The sequence below is a fragment of the Aotus nancymaae genome, unplaced genomic scaffold, assembly GCF_030222135.1.
Source record: "Aotus nancymaae isolate 86718 unplaced genomic scaffold, 86718_ANA_hifiasm-v0.15.2.pri h1tg000014l, whole genome shotgun sequence".
Classification (NCBI taxonomy): Eukaryota; Metazoa; Chordata; class Mammalia; order Primates; family Aotidae; genus Aotus; species Aotus nancymaae.
Window position 1 is genome coordinate 117,767,940 of NW_026988425.1, and position 21,759 is coordinate 117,789,698.

General features: G+C 38.9%; 1 protein-coding gene across 2 annotated transcripts in view; it reads right to left on the reverse strand.

Annotated features, from left to right (window-relative positions):
- The window catches only part of CHD2 (chromodomain helicase DNA binding protein 2), a 128,265-nt gene that overhangs the window by 35,872 nt on the left and 70,634 nt on the right, over window positions 1-21,759 (reverse strand). For both annotated transcript variants that reach the window (XM_021674333.2, XM_012438638.2), the window contains 11 exons: window positions 21,549-21,711; window positions 21,057-21,209; window positions 18,656-18,727; window positions 15,304-15,453; window positions 14,407-14,555; window positions 12,867-12,963; window positions 12,337-12,429; window positions 9,218-9,388; window positions 8,047-8,222; window positions 2,178-2,219; window positions 706-845 (listed from right to left, as the gene is read on the reverse strand). In XM_021674333.2, coding sequence (XP_021530008.2) covers window positions 706-845; window positions 2,178-2,219; window positions 8,047-8,222; window positions 9,218-9,388; window positions 12,337-12,429; window positions 12,867-12,963; window positions 14,407-14,555; window positions 15,304-15,453; window positions 18,656-18,727; window positions 21,057-21,209; window positions 21,549-21,711 — 1,406 coding nt within the window. The remainder of the gene's footprint in view (window positions 1-705; window positions 846-2,177; window positions 2,220-8,046; window positions 8,223-9,217; window positions 9,389-12,336; window positions 12,430-12,866; window positions 12,964-14,406; window positions 14,556-15,303; window positions 15,454-18,655; window positions 18,728-21,056; window positions 21,210-21,548; window positions 21,712-21,759) is intronic.

Here is a 21,759-nt window from a genome sequence, read left to right on the forward strand (position 1 = left end):
CTCCCAAAGTGCTTGGATTACAGGCGTGAGCCACTTTACCTGGTCTCTCTAGTTTCTTTAAAGTTTACTATGAGGGTGTCCTTACCAATAACTACTTCAGAGTTTCTCCTCACAAGCATCCCTATACCTCTTGCTTTTAAAGATATTCACACAAGACAGACAAAATCACTTTTTGGTATCAGAGAGAAAACATACTGCATGTCCAATCCAATGAGAACAAATATAAATGGCATGAAAATCTCAATGTAACAAAATGTTTATAATATTTACCAATATTTTATTTATTCCAATTCTCTAAATCCTTTATGTTTGCTACCACACACAATATGTGCACGTATATCCAAGATAATTAAGAATACTTGTGATCTGTAACACCTCTTATTTGCAGCCAAAATACAGAGGTATCCACCAAGCTTTGCCCTTGGGTGTTTACATCACTCAAGCGAATTCAAACTTTCTACAGTAACATAAAAAGAAAACATTTCATCTCCTTCTTCACTCTACACCTTCTGCAAATCAACTTGGTTGTGAGTAGACCTGTGGGAGCTTAGAATATTAAGCTCACAGAAACGCAGCTCAGAATGCACACCTCAAAGCATTACGCACGTGTGGTCTGTAAGTCTGTCCTTAAAACGCACTTTAGCAACAGAAATCCAGTCCACAAGGGCCAGGTTGTGGAGACTCACTGACACCAACTTCACTTACCCTCGCTGGCATTTTCTTTCAGCTGTTCTTCATATTCTTGCATTGCTGACACACAGCTGTTGTGAATCAGTTCACCCAGGCGTTTTAGATCTGCCACCGACTTATCTACCAGCTCAGCGTCACGTGCTATGCACTCCAGCCTGAGGAGGAACAAATACCGGGACACTTCAGGGCCCTGTGTCCACTCTTCTTAAATGTCACGAGATTCCAATAGGCCTCATATCAGCTTCTCCTGCAAAGACACTTTTCTCTGCTTTCCTTTAGTCATTCTAAGGATCCAACAAGAACCCCTGGACATTGACTGAAGGCTAACACATTCATTTTCCGTCATAAAGAATTGTGTCTTGGAACGTTCCACACAACAAAGTAATTCCAAAAAACAGAGAAGAAAGAAACAAGGAAAATCAACTTTATTAAATCAATGGACTGTCTGTTAATGGTAGCAGGTGAAAGTGCCTGAAGACCATCTGTACTAGTTTGCTTCTCTGCATTCACTTTCCTTCCTTCAGCCTACTTTCATTCCCTGCAATGTTCCCAGAAGCAGAGTACAGTTACTTCTACTAGAGGTTTAATTGATCTCCATGTCATATGAAGTACACAAATATATTAACAGCTAAAAAACAGACTGTCAAAAGGTGCCAAACCCACTTTTCCACATCCTGTTGGCTTTTACAGTAACTGGCCCAAAGACAGGCAGTCTTCCCCCAGGTGGTCAGCAACAGTCCTAGAAAAATGTCACTGACTTTCTTGGTTTTTCTGTGGCTTAATGCTACACACATCACTACCTCCTCTCCAAATGGAGAAGACGAAACAAAAAACAGGCTTATAATTTTCACCCAGTACGGAAGTTTATCAGAAGAAAGAGAAGGGAGCCCAAAATTTCCTTTAAATTAAGGCTTTCTAGATTTTATAGAAAGCAAAGTACCAAACTATTTGAAACAGAGTCTTCTGTTAATATCCAACTTCTGAAAATTTTTCTAAATGCTTGTAGTAACAACACCTACCCTTCTGGAAGTTACTATTGGCAAGGTTATATAAGCCCTTTGCATTTAATCTTCATGAAATCCTGTTAATTAGCAGAATATTATAAATTCATAAAGAGCCATTTACCTTTGACATTACTAAATCTAAGAACTAGGACACAAATAATAACTACATACATTCTTTTCAACTGGAATTATATGAACCTCTCTCTGGAAATTATTTCATGCACTATGGTTTGGAATACACTTGATTCCTCTCCCTTACAAAGGGGAAAGTCTTTTTATGGATGATCTGTCCTTATCATCTTTATCATCCCTCTGCAGAGGGACATGAATCAACAGGCACCCAATATATAAATGTTTGTAAATAAATGTTTTCAGAAAAAAAAAAAGTTCCCAGCATTAATATTAAATGGGAAAAATTACCAAAAAAGAACATACAATAAAAACAAAAAATAAGAAGATAAGGAACTATTACACTGAACTTACCGTTCGAGAGGTAGACCAAACTTCTTATAAGCCTTGATGAACCTAAGAATAGGATCAATAAAACATATTAAAAAAGACTCACTTTAGTCATGTTGATGCTACCATATCCTGTGATGACATATGAGCCATGCAAATTGTCAAAAAGAGACTGGGCTCAATCCTTGCAACTATCAAAAAATGAATAAATGCTGAATGTCTTTGAAACCAGTCAACTTAAAATAATGACTGCTGAAAATCTATTCAAATTAAAAATCAACTTTATTCTCAGTGACTGACCATGAACTTGCTTAGATATATGCTAGATAACTGCGACTTAACGCTAATATCCTTTTCAGAAAGTACAAGTCTATAGACGTCACTACATAATAAAGGATTCAATCATCACAACTCTATTGTGATAAAACCCTCATCAGCCTACTCGTTCACTGTTACTTTCAATACCATATTTTTCATTATTAGAAAACCAATGATTTTCCAGCTGTAAGATTTTTAGACTGTCTCAAATAGTTTTTGGAAAAAGGCAAAGTAAATTGTGATTTAAAACTTCTTAGGCAAATGATTTTGGAACTCTACTGCCAATCTATCTTCCCACAAATGTCTACCCTAAAATATGCTACACACCAACTCGTGCCATCATCCCCATTCCTATAGGATGGCCACTAGTACTTTCCACTAAAATCCAGGACTTCACGACACAACAAGGACATCATGTAATTTGCCAAATTACTATGATAATTGGGTTCTAGAACAGTGTATGGACAGATACTAAGGGAAAAAATGGAAATGAGAAGACAAGGCTACAGAAGAAAATGGAACTGAATATGACAATAGCTAAAAACAGGATTAAAGGACCAGCATGGACACAAGGGTGAGGAAAGTATTATATACGAACAAAACCTGAGGATTACTCCTTATCTCTGCATTTCTCCTTCTTGACAGACATTGAAATATTTTGTCTAAATAACAACATTTCCAGAATGGCAGACTAAGGGTCTGTCAAAATCTGCTCCTCCATAAAAGCAATAGGAACGCTGGCATAAGCTGTCACAATAAGTGTTGTCACGACTCTGAAAATTAACCAAAGGTGTGCAGCCATCTAAGAAATTTATTCAAGAAAACAGCTCAGCAAGCTTCACGTTTTTTAACTTGCACTATTCCCATCCCCTTATCCCCAGCTGCATGACAGCCTTGAAAACAAAAACTTCTGCAACTACAATAGCTGTGCCACCCAGCAGCATAGCAGCCACTGCAGGGTGAAGAAGAGATTGAGAGTTCCCCAAAAGCCCTATTCCCAGAGAACGACTGGACCTGGCCAACAACACCCTGAGAAGCTCTGCTCTCAGGCTTGTCTTTATTGGACTGACCCAGAACTCACTCTGTGTGAACAGCCCTGTCCACAACTGACTGGTCAAAAACAATTAGATGCAAAGGTTTAACACATCATGATGGCCTGAGCAACATTACCAATTGGAAATAACAAAAGGTTGATCAAAGACAAATTGAGGGGAAAGATGTCCACAGGAGACTCTGAAAAGCTCTAACACATGTGCAGGTCTGTGTCCCTGCAGAGAAAAGATCTCAGAGGGTCTTAGCCCACAATTCTGGCTGAGTTTGAGAAACTGCACAAGCAGGAACTGAACGTCAAGGCAGAGTTGTCAACTGCCTTGCAGAGCATTGAAACATGCCCCAAGACACACATCAAGCCCTTCAACAAAGGCTGGTAGACTTACAGGCTCAAAACATTTAAGGAATTCTCTTCCATCATTAGCTGACCACTAAGCTCAAGTAGAAACTACAAATAACATGACAAAGGATATAGACTTCAGGAAACTAGTACAGGAGAGTCACTAAATAAGCAAATACAACAGCAGCGGCAAACACAACATATGGCTGGCAGGGGAATCTGATTTCCAGAGTTGCCACATGACTTAAAATGTCCAGTTTTTCAAGAGAAAAACTACGGGACATATAGAAAACCAAAAAGTAGGCTGGGCACGGTGGCTCACGCCTGTAATCCCAGCACTTTGGGAGGCCAAGACAAGTGGATCACCAAAGGTCAGGGGTTCAAGACCAGCATGGCCAACAAGGTGAGATCCCACCTATACTAAAAATACAAAAATTAGCCGGGTATGGTGGTGGGCACCTGTAATCCCAGCTACTCAGGAGGCTGAGGCAGGAGAATCACTTGAAACCAGGAGGCAGAGATTTCAGTGAGCCAAGATCACACCATTGCACTCCAGCCTAGGTGACAGGAGCAAAACTCCATCTCAAAAAAAAAAAAAGGTACAATGTACACATAGGAAAAAAAGCAGGTAATAGAAACAGTCCCTAAGGAAGTCCAGCATGTAGACTTATAAGACAAGGACGTTAATCAGCTATTATAAATATTTACGAGAGTCAAAATAAAATCTGCCTAGAGAATTAAAAAGAAAGGATGAAAATGATATCAATAGAAATAGAAGTGCTCTGTTTAAAAACACAAATTTTTTAAAGAGTAAAATAGAAATTCTGGAGTTGAAACTACAATAACGATATGAAAAAAAATCACTGGGGAGGCTCAACAGCAGATATGAGCCTGAAGAAGAGAGAACTGGCAAACCTGAAGATAGGCCAACTGAGATGATCCCACGTGAAAACAGAAAAATAGTATTTAAACATTCCTTCAAAAATGAAGATCAAATTCAGACAGTGCCAGCTAAGCCAAAATAGAGAATCTGTTGTTAGCAGACCTGCCTCAAAAGAAAACACTAAGACAGCGCTTTGGGTAGACATGAAAGGACATAGAACAGTAACTGAAATCACATGAAGAAGTAAGAGCACCCATGGGATAGTAAAGTAAATATAAAGACAGTATATATGTATTTTTGTTTGCAACTCTTTTCCTTCTCTTTGATTTTAAAAGACAACTAACTAGGCCAGGTGTGGTGGCTCATGCCTGTAATCCCAGCACTCTGGGAGGCCAAGGCCCATGGATCACCTGAGGTCAGGGGTTGGAGACCAACCTGGCTAACATGATGAAACCCCGTCTCTACTAAAAATACAAAAAAATTAGTCGGGTGTAGTGGTGGGCGCCTGTAATCTCAGCTACTCGGGAGGCTGAAGCAGGAGAGTTACTTGAACCTGGGAGGTTGCAGTGGGCCAAGATCGCACCACTGCACCCAGCCTGGGTGAGAAGAGCAAAACGGTCTTAAATAAAAAAAGAAAACTATGTAAAATATTAATTATAAAATTGCATTGATGGGTTTACAACGTGTAAAGATGTGATGTGTGACAATAGCACAAGTGGGGGGCGAGGTACAACTGGAGCAAAGTTTTTATAATGCCATTGAAATTAAACTGATACTAATTCAAAGTAAATTGTTCTAAGATGTTACTTGTAATCTCTAACAAAACCACTAAGAAAATAAGTGAAAGAAAAGTTTTTTATTTTAAAAAGGGTAATTAAAATGGTATAGTATTTATATAGTTAATAAAAAAGAAAGCAGTAATGGGGAAATAAAAAAACAAAAAGGACATGGCATATAGAAGACATACAGTAAAATGCAGACCTAACTCCTACTTTATCAGTAACTGCATTAAATGTAAATAAACACTCCAACAACAAAAAGAGATTGGCAGAAAAAACTTTTTTTTTTTAATTTTAAGATACCATCTTTTTTTTTTTTTTTTGAGATAGAGTTTCACTCTGTCATCCAGGCTGCAGTGCAGTGGCACCATCTCAGCTCACTGCAAACATCTGCCTCCCGGGTTCAAGCAATTCTCATGCCTCAGTCTCAGCCTCCCGAGTGCCAGGGATTGCAGGCGTGCATCACCAAACCTGGCTAATTTTTTATATTTTTAGTAAAGAGAGGGTTTCGCCATATTGCCCAGGCTGGAATCATACTCCTGGACTCCAGCAATCTGCCTGCCTTGGCCTCCCGAAGTGTTGGGATTACAGGTGTAAACCACCATGCCTGGCCAAATACCATTTTTTAAATTTCAAATACCCAAAAAGAAAGCTGGAGTGTCTATACTAATAACAAACTGAAAATAGGCATTAAAACAAAAATTGTTACTAGAGACACAGAAATACATGTTACAATAATAAAAAGGCCAATCAAGACCTACCAATTATAAAAATATATACAATTAATAAGAGTCCAAAAACACATGAAGCAAAAACTAACAGAACTGAAGGAACAAATGGATCATGTAAGAGTAACAGAGATGTCAACATCCCATTTTCAATAAAGGGTAGAACAACTAGGCCAGGCACGGTGGCTCAGGCCTATAATCGCAACATGTCGGGAGGCTGAAGCAGGAGTATCACTTGAGGCTGGAAGTCTGAGACCAGCCTGACAACATAATGAAACATTGTCTCCACACAAAAAAATTTGTTTTTAAATCAGCCAGACATGGTAGCACATGCCTGTAGTTCTGGCTACCTGGGAGGCTGAGGCAGAAGAATCATTTGAGCCCAGGAGTATGAAGTTACTGTGAGTTATGATCATACCACTGCAATCCAGCCTGGGCAAGAGAGCAAGATCCTGTCTCTACCAAAATAACCACGACTAGACAGAAAATCAATAAAGAAAATAAAGACAGGCCAAAATGGGCGAATAACAAGGTCAGGAGATCGAGACCAACCTGGCCAACACGGTAAAACCCCGTCTCTAACTAAAAATACAAAAATTAGCTGGGCCTAATGACGCATGCCTATAGTCCCAGCTACTTGGGAGGCTGAGGCAGGAGAATCGCTTGAACCCAGGAGGCGGAGGTTGCAATGAGCCAAGATTGTGCCACTGCACTCCAGCCTGGTGACAGAGTGAGAATCCGTCTCAAAAAAAAAAGGAAATTAAAGACCTGAAAAACACTAAGCCAAACATAGCTATAGAACACACTGCCCCATAGCAGAAAACACATTCTTCTCAAAATAATACAGGGATAGGCAGCAAGAGGCAGTGGGGTGTACAGATATACATACAAGTTTGGCTACAAATTCAAAATTGTTAAAATGGTAAGTACAAGAGGGATGTGTTATATGCTACTCTGTCGGTATTTTGAAAGATTTATATTTTTCCATAGTAAATTAAACAAGGAAAAAATAGGTATAACATTTAAGTGAAAAGAAACACCTCATAGCTTCAAATGTATTAACTTTAAAAGACTATTTAATATAATTATAATATGGATTGGGCCATAAAACCATCTTATACTTTGTTTTCTTCAGGCTTTAAAAAGAAAATAGGGAAACTGGAAAAAAAAAATAATGTGGAAGCAACGATTTTAGATTCCATTTTTTGGAGGACAGAGAGGTTTGAATCAGATACCAAGAAATGTACAGTAAGCACTCACATAGAAAGATGTCTAAAATTGATTTTAAATGGGATGGGGGAAAGCAAGGTCCTGAACATGTTGTACATACTAATAATAAACTAAAGCAAACTACCAGCAGACTGCTATCAGCACTAACACACTTGGAACTGGGACTGTAAGGGAGGGAGAGGTAGTGAGGGGTAGACTTATTTGTACCATATTTATTTTTGATTTATGTTGTTCCTTTTATATACAGATATTTAAGTCTGCATATATATGTATGTCAATTATCTCTTTCCCCCTAGCTGAACTTTCTTTGTGAAAATGTTTTGAATAATCAGAGAATAAGAGAGAAACAGAGAGATGAGTAACAAATAAAAGTGATCTCAACTGAAAGAAACCTTGGAGAAGGAAGAATCGTCCTGAAGATTTGGGACAGGACCTAGCTTCTCTTGCCTTTTTTTGTAGGTATTAGTCTCTGCCTACCCAGTCACAGCGTCCAGGATCCAGTCAACCCAAGACTTGACAGTATGCACTTTCAAACAAGCTCAGTGAGAACAGAGCCTCCACCAACCTTCGGATCTCTGCATCAGTGAATCCCTCCACGAGGTCCTTCCGTACGCTCCTGGGACGCCCTCTGCGCTTTGGCTTCTTGTCATCATCAGAGTCTTCCGTCTCACTCTCGGAAGCAGAGGATCTCTGGGCCTGCCTCTTAGACTCAGTGTCAGAGTCACTGTCATTTGTCTGAGCCTGAGGAAGATTGAGGCAAAGTCACACTGTAACATGTGCGAAGTGCAAGTAGTGAAAGGACCAAGACCAGGCCACCTGAATTCTTCAGTACTCAGAACCTCTTACCATATCAGACAAGTCAATTTTCCTTTAACAAATAAGGAGAAAGAGGTCATGTGATGGAGAAATACCCATTTAGGACAGTCACACTTTCAGACACGTTGTAATACAATGATAAGTGAACTGGATTAAAAATATTCGGATATTTTTACACTATCCCATTATGAAACAGGTTCATGTTTACTTCTTCGGGCAAGTAATTTCACTCTTTGTGCCTTTCTCATTTGAAAAATGAAGACAACAGTATCTATAACATAGGGTTTTCAGTAAATTAAAGCACTTAAAAGTATGCCTAGCACATTGTAAGGGCTCAATAAATGGTACCTAGTGTTACCTAATACTGATTTACTGTGACTTTGGACAAATCTGTGTCTATTATCTCCAACAAAATGGGTAACAAAACTTGTTCTACTTACTTCAATGCTGTTACAATCAAATTAGATAGTGTCTGTGATGGAGCTTTGTAAGTTGTGTAGTTGGTATATGTTTCTTATTTCTAGTTATACAATCCTTTACTAAGTATTTATACCAAGTGCTGTGAACAGTTACAAAGAGAGGTTTGACTTTCTGAAAGTTGAAGGTAGTGGCAATTAGAGCCAAATTGTGAGGACTACTGGTTCTAATCTCAAAGGCAAAACGCAAACTTCTGTCAAATTCAGATCCTGTTCATCAGCTTCACAAAGAGCCAATTTGCAAAGACCAAATCAGATGTCTCACAGGTTTGCTCACGACCTCTGAGGATTTTTCCACCTTTCTTTGCTACGTTTCCTACAGTATTAACTCTACTCTTGAAGCCTCTGTGTCAGAGGATCAATGCAAGGCCTTCGAATAAACAACACTTCTGTAGCCTTTACAGCATAAGAAGTACTTTCATATCTTTCATCTCACTTGATCACCTTTTTAGTGGAACTCCGAATTCGAGGCAGCATATAAATTTCTTCTAGCTCCTTCTGCCGCTCTTCCTCCTCTACTTTTTTCCTCTGTTCCTCTGGAATGATCTCATCCCAGTCCTTGTGAGGACGCTCTTCCAGCTCTTCTTCATCTTCCATTGTTGCAAAGTTGGCAACCTTAAAACAGACAACCATTGTCTGACTGACATTTCCCCATTTCTAAACACCATCTGCTAAAACACCAATTTATCCAGTGTTTTTAATCTAAGTAGACACTGTGGATAATAATAGGAATTTTGTGATATGACATAATCAGATAAACAATTTTCTATTAATTTTTTCCTTTATACCCCTCAAAATCAACTTGTCAAATCCTCAAGTTCATCACAAATATCATAAATTTTACTGAAAAGCAGGGAAACAGTTACAAAGATACAAATTGTTTTTATAAATTTTGTTGACTGAGTTGTTAAAAATCATATACATGTTCTAATAAATATAATACTCATAAAATTTAGATATATTTAGATTATAAAATGCTTAATACCTAGCAATCCATGATGAACTTACATTTCTATAAATTGTATAGAGGTCATCTGAAACAATACATACCTCAAATCACTCATTATTTAGCCAACTAGTTGCCTTATTCATTTTTATCAAAAATACAAAAGTTAAAGATGTGTGGTGATTTCATATGTTCACAAATGCACTTTAGTCTTAGGAAATAAAATGAAAACATAAAATGGGAAAAAATTTAAATAAATCTGGAAGAATATTATCTTCATTTCATATCAAATATTATTTAATATCTGATATGTATTTGTACTAAAACAGTATGTATCCCAGAAAGAAAGTCATCTATGCATATGCATTTCAAAGAACCAGACGAGGCATAGACAGAAACATCTACCACCTCTGACAGCCTCTGGGCAGTAGCAGGCAGTCCCCAGCCTGGCTCTGCATTCTTCCTATTCCTTCCCTCCTAACCTTTGGGACAGTTATAAGATATAAATGAGCTTCTGGAGGCTGCTCCATTCCTTAAAGTCATTTAGAGCTGACAGTGAAGTCAAGTTAGACTCACCTTATGACTTTTTGCTAAAATTAACTAAAATTTAGATAGATGCAAATATGCACGTTAGTGGTTAATGCAGTAAGAAATTTAACTTTTCCAAAAGGGACATAGTGGTTAAACTCCAGACACCAGCCCTTAAGTTAAGATAGTGCTTAAAACACAGTAAGAGTTACATAAGCACTGGTTTTTATTGCTGAAGAAAGGAGCAGTAGTCACAGAGGTGGAACTGAGTTGAAACAGCGCAATGGACTGAATGAATATGTTCTCCCCAAAAGACATATGATGAAATCCTAACTCCCAATGTGAGGTGTTAGGAGGTCAGGAGAACAGCCCTCGTAATAGGATTAGTGCCCTTATAAAACAGACCTCCAGAGAGCTCTCTAGCTTCTCTCTCTCTCTACCATGGGAAGGTAAGAAGTCAGCAGTCTGCAACCTGAGCACCTCCACCAGAACCTGACCATCTCAAACTTCAAATCTTCAAAACTGTGAGAAATACATTTCTATTGTTTATAAACCACTCAGTCTATGGTACTTTATTGCAGGAGCCCAAATTGACTATGACAAACACTAATAGTTCACCTTCACCCTCCTCCACCCCATCCTCTGCATCCTGACACATGAACCCTAATCTACAGCTCTTTGGCCCACTCAACTCCATCCTTGTTCTTCCACTGAAATTTCTCCCTGCGGCCAGCTTTGGAACTCAACACACAATACTGCTTCCTTCCAAACACTTCACCCAGTTTCCCCTAATCCAATTCAATCCTAATGGGCATACTGCATTTAGCCATCATTGTAATCATCAGGTTTCTCTTGCATCTCTACCTCCATGGAATCAACCCATGGTCAATCCTTCCTACCATGTTGTCATGTGAATCTTGGAAACCTTTGCCATTTTAACGTTCCTGTGCCTCCCAAGTCAATCTCCCACCTTGGGATAGCCAACTGATCCAATTTCTCTGACCTCAAAAGTATTCCTGGTGAAAGTCATATGACCCTGCTGACTGGCTCCGCAGTGAGGTTGTATCATCTCAATTCAGCTGACTCCCTATCAAGTTCCTCCCAACAACTCCCTGACTCATGCATGGCTGTCCCAAACCATTTCCACTTCTCAAGCAAACACCTCACTACTTTACTAGTCATTAAGAGCGTAAATGAAACCCCCACAGCATCTCTTTCCTCCTCTTCACTACAGTGTACTTGTCCTTTTTCTTTCCAAGACCAAGTCTTCTATTCGTGCTTCTGACTGTATCCCTTCCAGTCTCCTCTGGGGCAATATGCCATCAAATCATCTCTTTCCTGAGAACCTTCAATATCTCCCTATATTTAAGTTCTTTCCTCCAACTTCTATAGAAACACGGTAACATCTTTCAAAACCTTGTCTTGCTTCAACTTTCTAGCCACAGAATTTACTGTCCCTATACTCTTTCAGTAAGCTTTTAAATAACACCAATACTCTCTGCTGCAACCTCCTATTCATCTGTTGCCCAGCTTCTGTGTTTAGTCCTCATTTCATGCAATTTTCTGTTATATGAGACACCAATGACACTATGAGACACCACTGATACGTATCCTCTTTCTCTGGCTTACCAAACAAACAAAAAACAAATTAAAATCTCGCCAAGTCATGGCAGCCTTCAAATTGTCACCTACTGTTTTCCTATCTTTGACCTCTCTTTGGTACCTGATCTATGAGCATCTTCCACAACGCTCCACTCTGTCCTGGCTCTCCACACGTCCTGGCTCTCCACACAACCTGGTTCTCCACTCGTCCTGGCTCGCCACACGTCCGGGCTCTCCAAGCCCGCTCTTCAATCCTTTCTTTTCCTCCTCACACTGACTCTACACAGGATAGCCCACTTCAGTGGTTACTTTCACAGAGCCTACATTCACAACATACTTACAACTCAGAGAACCATACTGAGGATATGACTCAATTAGGGTAAAGAGAAAAGCAGAGCGCCCAGCACAAAGAAAGTGTTCACAAACATTAGTAATCATTAGTTAATGAATCAATGCTGAGAACGCTCTCCCACAAAGATCTTTATACCTTAAACTGTGATAGAAGCTCATCTGTTGCACTTGTTGACACTTCATTCTCTCTCGTTTCAGCCAACCGCAAAATTTCATCTATATCCATTTCCTAAAAGAACAAAAGCCAACACAAATAGAATAAAACAGCAACAGATTAGTTGCCTAGTTGCCCAGAAATTATTAGTATTTACTGAAAATGTTTGGTGCAAATAAACCAATTCTCCTGATATTTCATTTACTTTCTCAATTCTAAATCCTTTACATCCAATATCTCAAACTATTATTTACAAATGACAAAGTGAAACTTCAAAAATTATAACAAACAGAAATGGGAGGAAAAAAAAACAAAAAGTATCCTCAAATGCTTTATTAATTCCTTCCTACTCAATTTAGTAAGAGCTATGAGATTCCTATGAAAGAAAAACACACTGTCCTTCAAGTAATTACTTTTCTTTATAGAAGTCTCTAATAGAATCTTCTTACAGAAAATTTAGACTCACAGATAATACTTCTCAAAAAATTTTCCCTTTCTTCATTGTTAATTACCTGAGGTTCTGATTCCTCCCCTTCAAGTTCTTTGAAGAGATCCTCTGCTCCAAATTTCAAAATAGCTGTCAGCTCTTCTTTATTAAAAGGATTTGAGCTGTGGAAGTAAAATGTAGTTGGTAGGAACATTAAATAACCTCTAAAGAGTTCTACTTCAGAATAACTATCCTTCAGGAAAAGGTCAAATAACTGTTGAAAATATAAACTCTGCCTCAAGAAAAATGATTTCTCAACCATCTCACATTCTATCTGCAGAATGAGTCTGCGGTGGTAACCCTAACCCAGTGGAATAGAAAATCAGTTACAGTCCTACTGCCTTACCTACTTGCATGGGTAAGCCAGAAAAGTGACTAACATTGTTATAGAATGGAGCTCTTCCCTTTGCCCTCTGACTCAGAAAGTTATCATTCACCAAGAATTTTCAACCTTCTCATCTCTGGTCCAAAATAAAAGACCCAAGCTCTTCTCATCTAGGTTCCTCTTAAACAGAAAACTATCTGAAAACATTCTATTTAGGAAGGGCTAATTTGAAAACACCTTTAACATAGCTGCAGCCGGGCACAATGGCTCAGGCCTGTAACCCCAGCACTTTGGGAGGCTGAGGCAGGCAGCTCACTTGAGGTTAGGAGTTCAAGACCTGTCTAACCAACATGGCAAAACCTGGTCTCTACTTAAACACACACACACACACACACACACACACACACAGGCCAGGTGTGGTGATGCACACCTGTAGTCCCACCTACTCAGGAGGCTGAGAGGCACAAGAATCACTTCAACCCATGAGGCAGAGGTTGCAGTGAGCCAAGATTATCCCAGTGTACTCCAGCCTGGGCGACATTCCATCTCAAAAAGAAAATTAAAAAAAAATTTTTTTCCAGTAGAGACTGGGTTTTACCATGTTGGTTAGACAGGTCTCGAAATCCTAAACTTAAGTGACCTGCCCGCCTCAGTCTCCTGGATTACAGGCATGAGCCATTGTGCCCAAACATAGCTGCAACACTGCCACAGAAGACACTCAACAATCTGCTCAAAATGTAAACTCTATAGGAGATGTAGCTGTGCCTCTTCCCAAAGCCAATTAAAACTTCATTACTTTCTTTTTATACCCTTCTGTTTCCAACAGAACAAAGCACAAAGCACAACAATCCCCAAACAAACATTTTTGCCAATAGTTAAAAAACCAGCTGCCAATCCAATCTGGTGGACTCTCACCGCTGAAAAGTCAAAGGTGACATTATGCTGGGCTGACCCCAACACAAAGCTCCACTGCTGTTACTGTCATCTGTCCTGTGTGCAGCCAAAAGCATAGGGAAGGGAGAGGCAAGAAAGAGAGGAGAGTACATAAGCAGGGGCTGAACGGCAAAAAAAGGAACCAAGAAGCTCAAAGAGAGTGAGAATGCCATCCTATTGGTGGTCCCGGCCTGGCATTTTCCAGGTAATGAACAGACTAATGTCTGTGGTGGAGAATCCTGTTATATCCAACGGGGATGCCAAATCAGTTTGATTCTGCCTATCTCCCAATCTTCCTGGCACTTACTTGGACCTTCCCGAGTTGTTTTCCAGGATCGTCCGGCCAGTGGTGTCCATGCGCTGAATCACCAGATGGTCCAATACCATCTTCTTTTTGGCCCGTTCTATGATCTCCTCCTCCACAGTCCCCTTTGTAACTAAGCGGTAAATATTTACCTGTAGGAAAAGGAACTGTTATGCTTATGACTGAACCCCCGCAAAAAAAAAACAAAGAAAGAGAAAGATTACCTCTGTCAAAAACCAAGAGGGGAAAATTTTAACAGAATTTATTCTCTAACCATAAAATACTATAAGCCATCCAAGCAGGCAGCTTAAGTATGCAATATTTTTACTATGTGCAGCAGGTTACAGTCTTAAATAAAACTGCCCCTAAAGAGCTGTCATTACGTCCTGTTCCATCAATAAAAATCGTGCTAAAGAATAACTGGTTCCACTGATGGAAACAAACAGAATCTTTGGCTAAGAATGAAATTTACAAGTTATCCAATATAGAACAGACTTTGAGATTCATAAACAAAAAAGTGTGTGGTTTACCAGAGTACCTTTGAAGCTAACACTGTCGTGTATAATAAAAACTGACCATCTTGAACAATAGGATACTTAGTTTTTCCATATCTAAAATAGAGAAAAACTTCAGTTCTAAGTCTATTCATCATAAATCTCTCTCAAGATGAACACACCAAAAGTCATTGATGTTGTACTTTCAAACAGAGAAAAAGACCGTTCCTTAAAAGGTTCATCTTGGGCCCAAAGACAACATCTCTGTGCAAGTTAACACAAATCAATGCTTCAGGGGAATAAAAGCAAAACCAGGAAAAAGCATTTTGTTAACATCCTGAAAGCGCTGAGCAAGCCCCTCGGCCCTCCACCCTAAAGCCATTTCCAGAAGCCTCTCCACACTGACCTGCTTCTTCTGACCAATTCTATGCGCTCGGGCTTGTGCCTGCAAGTCATTCTGGGGGTTCCAATCAGAGTCAAAGATGACGACTGTGTCCGCTGAAGCCAAATTGATTCCCAGGCCACCAGCCCTTGTCGAGAGCAGGAAACAGAAGTCCTGTACACAATGCAATATACTACTTTATGCAGTGGCCTTCTCAGAAACAGTTTCACAGTCCAATAAGCCCTTATACCTGGAAACCCCTGCAGGTGTGAAGAAAAGTGAGATATGATGGACAAACTTTACGGAGGCTAAAAGAATGTCAGGGACTTGATGGTAGAATGAGTTTTCATTTGATTAAGAGGCAAAGTCAGTGCCATGAACAAAAGGAGTAAAGTAGAATCTAATCAGGCGATGGGAACGAGAGAATTAGTGTCACCTCCCGGCTACGACTAATATACAAGAAGTTAACAGCAACAATAATAAAAACAGACCAACAATTATCATGGAGATCATTAACTCCAGGAAGTCACCTGTACAATTATTTTCAGGGAAACGGTAGATTATGCCATATAAGGCAGTTAGTATAAACAGAGATACTTTACTATGTAAATATTTATGTTTGTTAGGCTGGTGAGAAATATAGAAATGCTGCACTAAACAGATCATATATTGGAAGTGTTGAGAAGCACAGGATCCTTAATTACCATAAAACATGCCAAAATAATAAAAAAATCAAAACCGGTTTGGCTGGAGAGCAATGTGTAGAACCGCCCAGGCACTGACACTCCAGTTTCCACAGCAATGACTGTGGCTGCCCGTGGGCCGCACCTGCCTGCGTTTGAGTGCTCAAAAAAATAAGGGGGGCCAGAGAAAAAGAATATATAAGCCAGGGGAGAAAAACATGAAATATTTCTATTTTCAGGGAGTATGATCATATATGTCAAACCTGATGCCTTTGTGGCAGAGAAGTAGCACTCAAAAACTAGCAGTCCTGAGTTCCATCTTGATAAATGGGTATATTTAGCATACACATGGAGATGCAATGAAAAGGTCTCCATGTTCTAATAGTCATATTCAACAACATCATGCCATAGAAATAAAAATGGAGAGGGCTGCCTCACAAGAATTTTAAACAATTCCAATAAAGAAGTGATCAACAGGTGTGTCTAGCCATATAATCTGTGATTCTTAGGAGAAATATTAAGCACCACCACACTCCAAAGAGAAGGCAAAAGATAAATACTGGGCAGTTTAAGATGAGATATCAAAAACAAATGAAATCTGGAGTGAAAATGATCTATCAACCAACAATCTGCTATGCCACTCTTTGGCAAGGATAACTTATAATATGGATTATAATATATTGTATTAATCTATCAAATTGACAAAGGTTAAAAAATTATAAAAATGCCATTAAGAGTGAGGTGGTTAAATAAATAAATGGTACAGGCATAAGAAAACATTAAAAAAATTTTTTGAGAAAGGGTCTCATCCTGTTGCCCAGGCTGAAGTGCATTGGGGTGATCCTAGTTCACTGCAGCCTCAAGCTCCTGGCCTCAAGGGATCCTCCTGCCTCAGTCTCCTGAGTAGCTGGGACTACAAGTGTACAACACTGTGCATGCCTCATTTTTTAAAATTTTTTGTAGAGACAGGTTCTTGTCTAAAAATTAAATTTTGTAAAATTTTTAATAACATGGAGAATTTTTTTTTTGTAGAGACAGGTCTCACTATGTTGACCAGGCTGGTCTCAAACTCCTAGTCTCAAGTGATCCTCCCCCATCTTGGCCTCCCACAGTGCTAAGATTACAGGTGTGAGCCACCATGCACCTAGCCTCAAAGTATAATTTTGAAGGGAATAAAACTAAATGCAACATGATCCGAATTAGGTAAACATATAAATGGTTCCATCTAATGGAAATACACCCCCAAAGACGTGAACAGCAAGTTGTATCTAGAATGAGAGTTTTTGTACAACTGTTTTTTATTTGTACTCTTTACCATCTTCCCAATATTCTAAGCAAGCATGTAATATTTAATTTTTTAAAGGAACTTTTAAAACACTACAGAAATGGTAGAGAAGTTGTGTTCTATACAGCCATCATGGGGAGTGGGAATCAACTGGGAGCTATGCAAAAGCAACTTTTTTTTCCTGAGACAGGGAAATATGAAACCTTCAACTCATACTATCTTTTAAACTAAGAGTAGGGAACACAAAACCAATTTCGATCAACACTATATGATAAAAATAGTGGACATTTAAAGTGCTTACTATGTGCTAGGCAATGTAATGAGTGCTTCATGTTGACTACCAAATCTAATCCTCACAGCAATATTACAAAGTGAGTATGAGAATCATCATGATTTAACAGTTGAGGAAACAAAGAGCAAGAAAAGGAGGAATGGGAATTAACCGATGGCCAATGTCCTAATTATTCCATTCCTCTTATCCTTAATGAATCAGAGCCCTATCTCTGATTAATGCCCAAACTCTTCAAGAAGTAAATTTTTAGGCTACAGAAGTTGCCAGAATACTAATCTAATTAGGATTTCTAGACTCTAAAGGCAGACAGCAGAGCATCCCGCAGTAACAGGCATCAAGAGTTTTTAAAGCTCTTCAGAAAGCTAACTGTTCTATTTAAAAAAAAAAAAAAAAAAAAAAAAAAAGGTGGCTCAGGTTCCAGAAATTAGCATTCTCTGTGAAACACCTGTACTTCAGGTTCCCTCCACTGCTTCCTTTATCTCTACACATTGTTACAGTTTTATTCACACCAAAACTCTTATCTCCCACTTCTCTCAAATCCCATGGCATTTGATGATCTGATATGCATAAACTACAATGTCGCCATACCTTCTAATTCATCCTAAGTAGCTCTTCTATATGTGCCCCCCAAACAAAATATGATGCCAAATCCAAGCTCAACACTGACTGGTAAAATGTTGCTGTTAGTGACAGCAAGAACATTAAGCCACACTGTATCAAAAGTCCAACAAATTTGAGACATAGCAAATATAGTTTTTAGGACTTAGTCACCAAAAGAGTACAGAGATTAGAACCTTCTAATACAATACATATGTCAACATTAATTCTATGGGCCAACCCTTCCCTACTACTCCAGGCCCAAGGATTTGGCATCTGGAAGCTACTAGGAGAACCACTCTGTTGTCAACTCAGAATGGGGGGGATAAATAAGCACATATTTGTTTTTCTGGCGTGACAACAAGATACCATTTTTATGTGAGAGATTTCTCATTTTCTTCTCAAGGCAAAAGAATTGCACTATGAATTGTTTGTGAAACAGAATACATAAAGAAAGAAAGACTTTCCCCTTGATGAAGAGCCCACATTACCCAGATAACAAAGCCATGCATAGTATACCTCAGACCCATCTGCATTGAAGTGGTCCAGTGCCTGTTTGCGGATTTCTCCCTTGATGGAACCATCCAGACGCTATAAAAACAAACCACAAGAAAACTGTAAGATAGGAAGATCAACTACACTCAGAATAGAACAGCAGACATGGAATCTTTATCACCTGAACACCCACTGAGTAAAAATAACTGGAATGCACTGGCAAAGTGCTATCAAGAAGCTGTGCTTAAGAAGCACCCTACTTGACCTGAGCTCTCCAGTTACAGACTCAAGGTTATAAGCTTATGATTCAAAGGGCTGCCTAGGCTTAGCCAAGGATCAGAATGGCTGCCAGGACCTAAAAGGAGAAAGATGAAAACCCAACCCGTGCTTAGAGGCTGGATTTACTTCAGTATCTGTAGGTACTGCAAAGATTGAGAAACAGGACCATAGGTCACCCAATAATAAGCTCCTGCAGATAAATGATTCTTCTTAGCTAATATGGCTAAAACTATCACTTAAAATATCACATAAACCAAAAAAAACTATTTATATAATAATTCTGTTGAAAAAACACTTTGCTGAATCATTGAAAATGTTAAAATTCATCATATATCCCAGCTTTGCCAAAAATTACTCTCTGAAATCACGGCAAAGTGTTCGAGCAGCCAAACTACATGTGAATTCAAAGAGCACCCCTGGCATTTATTAGCAGGCACCATTCCTTTATTAGAACATGTATCAGCTTTACATGTAAAACAATGTCACCACAGAGAAACCATCAACACATAAAACACTAAAGAATTCTCACCTATATGCTATATCTTTGATAAAGCATTTCTCATTCTATAAAATCATTTTCACATTTCAACCCTCACAATCACCACTTGAGCTGCACAAAATACTTCATTTTACAGAAGGCAAAAACTAACCTGAAAGGAGACTTGGCTGGCAGCAGACTCTGTGGAAGTGCCTACAGGTCCCCAGAACTCTCTCCACCAGACCTAACTCAAGTCAGCTCACACGTGAGAAGCCCCTGATTTCTTTCTCACTGACTACTCTACTCAGAGCCTTAAACCAAAGATACATTTAACGGCAGGTTCAGAGCCTTTACTTGAAATCAGAAAACCTAATGCCCCTTCTAATATTTCCATCAGTAGAGGACATTAATTATCTAAAAATCGCTGATTAGGTATGACAGATCCAGCTTATCTATTCCCTAGAGAGAGAAACTATGCATTCTTGATTTACTTGGTATCACTGGATTCCCTAGGAATGAAAGCTCATAGGGATCTGACTCACTGACAGAGAACTGACTTTTTGCAATAGGCTGTTTCTTGGTAACAACCACAGGCTTAAGCTATATTCTAAGACAGCAGCTGAAAGACCACATAAGATATTATGGATATAACAATGCCTTTCAGGGTATTCTGAAAGACAACCTGATAGTGAGTCTTAAAGCTGGGCCTTCTTAGGAGATAATCACTGACTCCAAGTTTCTTCAATCCAAACATTATTATGTGAGTTGGTAGAAGAGTTCATCCATTCGAATTAAAAAAAAAAAATGTTTTTAAATAAATCTTAAAAATCAAAGCACTATAAACCTATGCCAAGAGACAACATAAATTGCATATATGTCTACATGTCTATAGATAGATCAGAGTAAGTTTCTAATAGATTATATACACCTAAAGAAATGTTATTATGCCGAAGAAACTTCTCCCCACAGGATAACTGTGTGAAGATAACAACTCCAGTTAAAGAACTCCACAGAAAAGTGAGGGAGCCATCATCACTTACTTCAGGGACTAGGAAGGTTTCAAGTACCAATACTGCTATGGTCCCACCTCACAGCCAGGGTCAGCGTTTGGGGTGAACATCTGATACTGCCCTCTCTTCGAGGATATGGGCTTCTGGAATTGAGCTCACTTATTTCCTCTCTACTTCTACCATACACTTGCAATAAGATGCCATCTGACATCCTTTTATTTCTTGCCCAATTTGGCTTTCTCTAATCCTCCTACCCACCTTCATGATAACAGCGGGTGGGGAGGTTGGGGAGGGATAACATTAGGAGAAATATCTAACGTAGTTGACGGGAGGATGGAGGCAGCAAACCACCATGGCATGTGTATACCTATGTAACAATCCTGCAAGATCTGCAAATGTACCCCAGAACTTAAAGTATAATAATAATAATAATAATAATAAAAGAATGGTCTTCTCATGACCATTTTCATATGGTAGCCTAAACGCATGAAAGTAAAAATTAAGATCCTCCTAGACCTTAACCTTAATTTTTTTGAAACAAGAAAACTCTTATTTTCTACTTTAACAAGCAAAGCACACAACCCAATGTAGGAAGGTTGGGGAGGGGAGGCGGGGAGAGAGACTGATGCCCCTAACCCCAAATACTGAATCACCTTACCTGGAAAGGATAGTGTTTAATAGTTAGGTATTCAGCCAGGATATCCAACATTCTCACCATCTGAGAGAAGATAAGCACTCGGTTCCCCCTTTCTCGAAGTCTTGTCAACAGTTTGTCTAATAAAATCAGCTTCCCACTGCTCCTTATGAGGGACTGAAAATTTAAAAGATATTCCAGTAATTATGTTGAAACATAAATTTTAATATTCTCTAATCTCTAAAAATTCATATTTTTAAAAGTCATCTTTAAGGCTTTCTGAAGCCCTTAGCAATCTGGTTGACCAGCAATTCCCAAAATGTTCTTTTCCCCAGTATCTGTGATACTATACTTTCCAGATCATTCCTAGTTATTTAACTTTTTTCTCCTGTTTTTAAAGCTTCCTTTGATGCTCCCTGATAGGTCACCAAGGAGGAAATAGAGCATTTTGATGAAAAGAACCTTCAGAAACTAAGTATTTTTTTTTTGAGAAAGTAATTATGAGGAACTACGTACCAGAAGAATCTCCTGTCCATTTTCCCTTTCATTTTCTTCAGGGGGTTTAATCAGATAGCAGTGGTTGCAGCATTTTTTCAGTTCCATCACAATATTAAGAAAACCAGATGTGCTGCCTCTTGTTCCTTTGGCAAGAGCCTTGTAATTCCTGGTCAGAATCCACCTGTAAATTAAAATGACAATGATACTACTAGATACAAAAAAAACAGAA